The sequence below is a fragment of the Chlorocebus sabaeus genome, chromosome 1, assembly GCF_047675955.1.
Source record: "Chlorocebus sabaeus isolate Y175 chromosome 1, mChlSab1.0.hap1, whole genome shotgun sequence".
Taxonomy (NCBI): Eukaryota; Metazoa; Chordata; class Mammalia; order Primates; family Cercopithecidae; genus Chlorocebus; species Chlorocebus sabaeus.
Window position 1 is genome coordinate 15,630,013 of NC_132904.1, and position 7,915 is coordinate 15,637,927.

The 7,915-nt window shown below is 47.3% G+C and overlaps 1 protein-coding gene across 2 annotated transcripts; it reads left to right on the forward strand.

The window, feature by feature from the left end:
- The first annotated feature begins 5,175 nt into the window (after positions 1–5,175).
- TIMM10 (translocase of inner mitochondrial membrane 10) lies at positions 5,176–7,482 on the forward strand. 2 transcript variants are annotated; one of them, XM_007998342.3, is made up of 3 exons: positions 5,176–5,310; positions 5,734–5,849; positions 7,049–7,482. In XM_007998342.3, exons 2-3 carry the CDS (start codon positions 5,779–5,781, stop codon positions 7,248–7,250), a joined length of 273 nt encoding a protein of 90 aa, XP_007996533.1. In that variant the 5' UTR covers positions 5,176–5,310; positions 5,734–5,778; the 3' UTR covers positions 7,251–7,482. The 2 variants fall into 2 exon arrangements, with proteins under 2 accessions (XP_007996533.1, XP_007996542.1); XM_007998351.3 differs by having other exon boundaries at positions 5,211–5,310; positions 5,675–5,849.
- Positions 7,483–7,915: the final 433 nt, after the last annotated feature.

A 7,915-nucleotide genomic window follows, 5' to 3' on the forward strand; every position in this document is an offset into this window, starting at 1 on the left:
GAAAGGAGCCTGGATTTCTCCAGCTGGGGGGCCCTCCTGGGAGGCTCTGGCCCTTGGAAGGTGGGACTGAGAATTGGCAGATGGGGAGGGGCCCTTAGAAAGAGACCCAGGGTTTCTCCTACCTGTGGGGCTTCTGCCTGTGGCTCAGGAGCTGTCTTTCTTCCAGCTGAGCGGCCTCACTCCCAGGCTGCCTTTAAACCCCAGTGGCCTCTAGCCCCCAGCTCTTTGGTCCCGCCTCCCCCCTTCCTCTCCCTCTTCCACCCCACCCCACCCCCACTTCAAGAGGCTTGGGCTGCCTGAAGAGCATTGTTTACTAGCCTGTTGGTACAACACTTTCCCTTAGACTGGGAGGCTCGGATTTCCCGTGGAAGATCTGACAGGTGGCACCTTTCAATCACGGCACGTCCCTCCTGCCCTGAGCCTGGCAGCATCCGTCCTGTGGTCACCTTTCTTCCCAATGGACTCTCCTAACCATAGGGACCTTGACAACCATCTTCAGGACCCATTTGGAGCATGGCCCTGGCCTCCGCTGCTCAGCCAGAGCCCATGCAAGGCCTCCTGTGCTCCCTTCACACCCACCCCTGCCACGTTCCTTACATAGGCCCTTTCCCTCGTCCTCAGACAAAAGCAGCTGCTTAAGGCTGGGCTAAGGAGGGGATGAGTGGGGCAGCTGCCAACACAGGGGATGTGTCTTGGGGCTCACAGCTGACTGAGAGATTTGGAGGGGGAGGGGCAGAGAGGGCAAAAGTGATGGGACAAGCTGACAGATCACTGGATGGAGGCTGGAAAATACAAAACTCCTGAGTTCTATTTTGAGCTGAAGTGACAGGTACACATTAGACTCCGAACACATTTTTTTTTCTCTTTTTTTCTTTTTTTTTTTTTTTTTTTGAGACGGAGTCTCACTCTGTCGCCGGGGCTGGAGTGCGGTGGCCGGATCTCAGCTCACTGCAAGCTCCGCCTCCCGGGTTCACACCATTCTCCTGCCTCAGCCTCCCAAGGAGCTGGGACTACAGGTGCCCGCCTCCACGCCCAGCTAGTTTTTTGTATTTTTTTTTAGTAGAGACGGGGTTTCACCGTGTTAGCCGGATGGTCTCGATCTCCTGACCTCGTGATCCGCCCGTCTCAGCCTCCCAAAGTGCTGGGATTACAGGCTTGAGCCACCGCGCCCGGCCCAAACACATTTTTATACTAAGAAAAAATTGAGTATTTTAGCACATTTTGCTAAGAAAAAAACAAAACAAGCCTGGGCTCGGTGGCTCATGCCGGTAATTCCAGCACTTTGGGCGGCCAAGGCGGGTGGATCACTTGAAGCCAGGAGTTCAAGAACAGCATGGCCAACAGGGTGAAACCCTGTCTCTGCCAAAAATACAAAAATTAGCCAGGCGTGGTGGCGCATGCCTGTAATCTCAGCTATTTGGGAGGCTGAGGCACAAGAATCACTTGAACCTGGGAGGCAGAGGTTGCAGCAAGTCACACTGTACTCCAGCCTGGGTGACAGAGCCTCCATCTCAAAAAAAGTCTTCACTTTCTCTGTGTGTTTTATGATCTAAGAAAGGCACTGCTTTTGGAGAATGGGTGCAGGGGACACTCTTACTACTACGAATCTTGGGACCCCCCAGTCCTCCTCCCCGAAGCCCCACCACTGGGCCACAGTGGCCTCCTTCCTATTCCTTAAATAAATCCATCCCTTTTCAGACTCAGGACTGGTTTTCCTTCTACTCTTTGTAAGACTGGCTCCCTCTCACTCTTCTGGACTCAGCTGAAATTTCATTCCCTCAGAGACCTTCAATTCCTCTCCATCATTTCAGCTGTTTTTATTGTCCTCATAATACTGTGTTTATTGTCCTCATAATACTAAATCTAAAATTACCTTATTCATTTCCTTATTATCTGTCTCTTTCACTAGGCTTTAAGCTCCATGAGGGCAGGGATTTTATCTACCATGCTCATGGCTGTATGCCCAGAGCCTAGCAGAATTGCCTGGCTTATAGTAGGTACTTGATAAATACATATTGAAGGAAATAACTAATTAACATAAATATGACAGGAACTTGGAGGTCTTGCCCGGGATGATCTGAAAGAGAGATCTTTGTGTGCATCTGCGTTTGGGTACTAGTGATTAAACAGTCGAATATTAATGGTTGCTGGCTGGCTCTAGTAATACTTGAAACCTGACTGGGATTATAGGCATGAGCCACCACGCCCAGCGTATTTTGCTCTTTTCAATATTTAATGACAGTAGGACAAGAGAAATGAATTTAAACGAAAAACCAGTAAGCCAGAGAGAGATGTGGAAGAAGTCGCCAGTCTTGGGCAGATACACTCTGGATGGGTGCTGTTTTGAGAATAAAGTGAAGAAGCATGGATAGAAGTGGGGAGAGCAGTCAGGAGATAAACTCAGTGACCCTGGTGCAGGATGGTGGTGGCTTGGACCCCAATGTCAGCCATGGAAGTGAGAAGTGATGGGAAACAGTAATAGTGTGGGCAGTGATTTGTTTTCCTTTTTGTAGTGATTTTTAAAACTTTTTATTTAGAAATAATTATAGGTTCACAGGAAATTGCATTAATAGTGCAGAGAGGTCCTGTACACCCTTTAGCAACTTCCACTAAAGGTTAAATCTCACATAACTATATTCATTATCAAAGCCAGGTAATTCACATTGGTGTAATGTGTGTGTGTCATAGTTCTACGACATTTTTTTTTTTTTTTTTTGAGACAGAGTCTCACTTTGTCACCTGGGCTGGAGTGCAGTGGCACAATCTCAGCTCACTGCAACCTCCACCTCCCGGGTTCAAGCGATTCTCCTGCCTCAGCCTCCCAAGTCACTGGGGTTACAGGTGCCTGCCACTACACCCAGCTAATTTTTTGTATTTTTAGTAGAGATAGAGTTTCACCATATTGGCCAGGCTGGTCTCCAACTCCTACCCTCGTGATTCGCCCGCCTCGGCCTCCCAAAGTGCTGAGATTACAGGCATGAGCCACCGCGTCCAGTCAGTTCTATGACGTCTTATCACCTGTGTAGATTCTTGTAACCACCACCACAATCAGGATACAGAATTATCCAGCAACACAAAGATCTCTCTTGTGCTACCCTTTATAGGTATACTTCTATCTCCCCATCAACCCTAACACTAGGCAATCAGAAATCTCTTCTCCATCTCTATAATTTTGTGATTTTGAGAATGTTACTTAAATGAAATCATACAGTATGTAACCTTTCGTAAGGCCCAGTAAATATTGCAAGATTCCTCTTGTAAGAACCCATCTCCTTTTCCCACGCAGTTTCTTAACTTTCCATAATGTTGCCTATATTTTTTCTTTTTTGCAAGGGGATCAGAGTTTCACTCTTGTTGCCCAGGCTGGAGTGCAATGGTGTGATCTTGGCTCACTGTAAACTCTGCCTCCCCGGTTCAAGCGATTCTCCTGCCTTAGCCTACTGCTTAGCCTCCTGAGTAGCTGGGATTACAAACACCCGCCACCACACTGGGCTACTTTTTTTTTGTATTTTTAGTAGAGATGGGGTTTCACCATGTTGGCCAGGCTGGTCTTGAACTCCTGACCTCAGGTCATCCACCTGCCTCAGCCTTCCAAAGTGCTGGGATTACAGGCGTGAGCCACCACACCTGGCCAATGTTGACTATATTTTCAAAAGCAAAAACCAAGGCAAGATATGTCCATCGGTACAAGAGTATCATAGCAGCATTATTGCAAAATAGGCAAAAACTAGAAAGAATCCAAACATCCATCAACAGGAGAATGGATAAATGAATTTTGGCATGCTCATACAAACACTAGACAGCAATAAAACAGAAGGAATAACGGATGCACACAACAATATGGAGGAAATCTTACAGGTACATTGAGCTAAAGACGTCAGGCACAAAATAGAAAATAATGTGTAATTCCATTTACATGAAGTTCAAGAACAAGGAAAACGAATTGATGGTGATAGAGGTCAGAATAGTGGTTAACTTCAAGAGGCAGTATTGATGGGGAAGAAACACAAGATAACTTTTTGGGGTTCAGGAAGTATTTTATATCTTGATCTGGGTGGTGGTTATACAAATGTATATATACACATATATATTTAATTAAGCTTGAGATTCGTGTATTTTATGCACTTTATGAATATTATACCTCAATCTTTAAAAATCAGGGCACAAGGTTTGACAAAGATGAGTCTTCAGAGCAGAAAGGTCAATTGTTTAAAATCAGGATGGTCTTGGACAATTAGGGAAGCATATGATGACCATACATATAAAATGTCTAGCCCACCTTTTCCAATGGGCAATGTGCCCTTGCGTCATCAATTTACATCTTGTAAATTTATTTTACTAGGAAATTGTGTGACAAATCAAGGGACTGAGTGTTGTTTCCTTCTTTTTAGTGGGGAATGAGTGAATGGTGCAGTTTGAAGAACACATTAAGTCTTGAAAGTTGAAAAGTTCACCAGTACCCTCCTTCTCCCTCACCCAAGATTAGCCCCGGTGGCAGCCGAAATTGCTTTTATTAATCTCTTTGTGGCTCAGGACCTCTGACTGTTGAAGAAAACATATTTTACACGTCTTGTCTTTCTACGAGCAGGAAGCTTATCTCGCTTATCATTGCAACCCCAGAAGGGGCTTAGTGTGACCTACACAAAGTAGTAATCGCACAACGTCCCATGGAGCACTGCTTCTCAAATTTGGCTGTACAGACGAATCACCTGGGGAATTTTAAATTGTATTGATGGCTGGGTCCTACTCCCAGAGATTCTGATTTAATTGAAATGAGGTGAGTCCTGGGCACTGGGACGTTTAAAAACGTTCCAGGGATTTTAACGCGAAACAAAAACAGAATCGCTGTTTGAGGGCATTCTTCCTTCTCCACGCCTGATTTGCGCTCAGGAGTCGGCTGTCCGGAACTGGGATGAGGTTCACTGATATCTGTCGCCACGCCTCTTCCTACAGAACCAATAAACTGAAGCGGCTCTGTGACATCCCAAGGGACTTGAATTGTAAGCGGGCTGCAGACGCTCTGCACCCCGCCCAAGCCTCTATGGTACTTTGGCGTCCCCTCTAGCACTGGCAAGTCGCCTTCCTCTTCGCCCGGCGCCGGCCACTCCCTTTCTAGGATCGCCGAGTTCCCGGCGCCGTCTCGTTGGTATTTAGTTCCGGAAGCGAGTTTGAATCAAAGGAGAGGCGGGACTTCCCTCCCGGAAGTAACCCACGTGCTTCCGCTGGAGCCTTCTGGAGAGGCGGGTAACGTTATAGTTTTTTGTGAGAAGCTGGGGTCTCCGTGAGCATTGCGATCCGTCCCAGGCAGTGGTAAGTGACCCATGACCTCTGAATTCAATGTGGCTCTGATTATGGCGTCGCCATTTCAGAGGCGCAGCCTTGAGGCTGCGTCCCGGTTGCCTGTGTTCAGCGTACGATCTCATTCCCAGGGCCCAGGAGGTTCAGGCTTATGGGTTAGAGCGTTCTGCCTCGGTCCTCGATCTTCTGAATAGAGGTGACCTCCAGGGACTGGGGCATCAGAGATCCGGGGCTCGATTTCCAGGCTCGCCATGGACGTCCTGTGCGACCTTGGGCGAGGCCTCAGTTTCCACATCCGTGAAATGGGGTGGTTAAGCTCACTGAGGTTAGTGGCCCGTGGTGGTCTGGCGCCCTGTGAGTCCTCTGTATCCTCTAGCCCCAGGGGTAGGAGAGTGAACGGCGGCGGTGGGTGCTGATGGTGATGTCTGCTCCCAGGATTAGGAGGCCAGAAGGAGATACCTTCCACGGTGCTAAGCTGAGATGGATCCTCTCAGGGCCCAACAGCTGGCTGCGGAGCTGGAGGTGGAGATGATGGCCGATATGTACAACAGGTAAAGAGAACTATGTTCTACCCTGTCTTGGAAAATAAGTCTTGGTCACCCATATCGAAGGTGAATGACTTACAACAAATTCCTTCCTGAATGTAGGGGAGCCTGAGGCCCATGCTTACCCTCCCCATACGCACCTCCAAGGTTGATCCTAATGTAGATGCAGTCACTAGAATGAGTTGGGCATTTAGATGGGGATGGAACTGGCATTGCAGGAGCCAAGCAGGAAGAGAAACTCCAATCCAGGTTCTGGTTAGGTTCCAAGAAAAGCTGAGTATTTGCCTCTTGATAAATAGCACATAGCCAGCCCATTTAGTAGTTAACGTTTTAAAACCCTTTATTCTGTGTCAGGCTCTTGTTAATCTTCAAAATAATCCAATGGGTTAATTTTATTAGTCCCATCTTAAAATGAGGAAATTGATGCTGCTAGAGGTTAAGTAACTTCCTTAGGGTCCGCAGCTGGTGGGTAACAATGCCGAACTAGCACCTCAGTCTGGTTCTGCAACTAGTGCTCATAACCATTTGGCACATTTGGGAACAAATCCTGGCTCCACCAATCACCAGCAGTATACTTGGACATGTTACTTGCACTGTTTGACAATTGGTTTCCTCATAATGAAAAAGACATAATGATACCTACCTCATAGGGCATCATAAATATTAAATCTAAAAATATATGAAAGTCCTTAGCCTCAAGCCCAACACTTAGTAACAGTGAAATGTCTGCTATTTTTATTGGCTTAAGCTCTCTTGATTGGTTGGTTTATCCTGACGGCTATAAATTAGAAAGATTGTTAAGTGTAGACTGTGAGGTCAGATGACCTGGGTTCATATCTCAGCTCTATGTGATTCTTAGAAAGTTACTGAGCCTCTGTTTGCCTTAATTTTCTCATCTGTAAAATGGGGATAAGTATCTCTTGGGGTAATTGTAAGCATTGCGTAACAGAATGCAGGTAAAGCACTTAGCATGATGCCTGGCACATAGCCAGTCCTTAACAAATTGTTTCTACTTAATTAGTCATATACATGGGCTCAGGCAAGTTTCCTACTTGCAAGGACCTTCCAGTGGTTGAGGTGTAAACTGAGGATTTACACTGCTTTCTTGGGGAAGGTGACATCAATATAGCAGGGCTGGAATAGTCGAGGGTTCCTGGGATGTCACAGGATGCTGCTGACATGACCTTGCCCCTCCCTCCCTCCAGAATGACCAGTGCGTGCCACCGGAAGTGTGTGCCTCCTCACTACAAGGAAGCAGAGCTCTCCAAGGGCGAGTCTGTGTGCCTGGACCGATGTGTCTCTAAGTACTTGGACATCCATGAGCGAATGGGCAAAAAGTTGACAGAGTTGTCTATGCAGGATGAAGAGCTGATGAAGAGGGTGCAGCAGAGCTCTGGGCCCGCATGAGGTCCGTGTCAGCATACACCCTGGGGTACACCCCACCCCTTCCCACTTTAATAAAAGTGCTCCCTGTTGGGTGTCATCTGTGAAGACTGCCAGGCCTAAGCTCTCTGTAGCGAGTCTTCAAGATCCTGGAGTGGTAGCGCTGTCTCCTGGTGGAGTATTTGTCACACTGGAATGTGACTGTGTGTGTATGTATGTGTATATATATATATTAAAACAAGTTTGTTGACACCTACTATGTGCAAAGCAGTGTGCGTGGCATTTGAGAGTAAACAGACACAGCCCCTACCAGCAGAGGGAGACTAATGTAGTGTTTAAGAGTAAGACAGGCCAGGCACAGTGGCTCACGCCTGTAATCCCAGCACTTTGGGAGGCTGAAGTGGGTGGATCACTTGAGGTCAGGAGTTCAAGACCAGCCTGGCCAACATGGCAAAACCCTGTCTCTACTAAAAATACAAAAATTAGCTGGGTATAGTGGCGGGTGCTTGTAATCCCAGCTACTCAGGAGGCTGAGGCAGGAGAATCGCTTGAACCCAGGAGGCGGAGGTTGCATGAGCCGGGATTGTGCCACTGTACTCCAGCCTGGGTGACAGCGAGACTCCATCTCAAAAAAAAAGTAAGACAGCTTAGGTTTGCCTGTTGTCTGCCGCTTTCTGTGTGGCTCTGCA

Coding starts and splice junctions, on each gene's coding strand:
- TIMM10 (XM_007998342.3), top strand. CDS start 5,779: ATGGATCCTCTCAGGGCCCAACAGCTGGCTGCGGAGCTGGAGGTGGAG. Junction 5,850..7,048: donor ATGGCCGATATGTACAACAG/GTAAAGAGAACT, acceptor CCCTCCCTCCAG/AATGACCAGTGCGTGCCACC.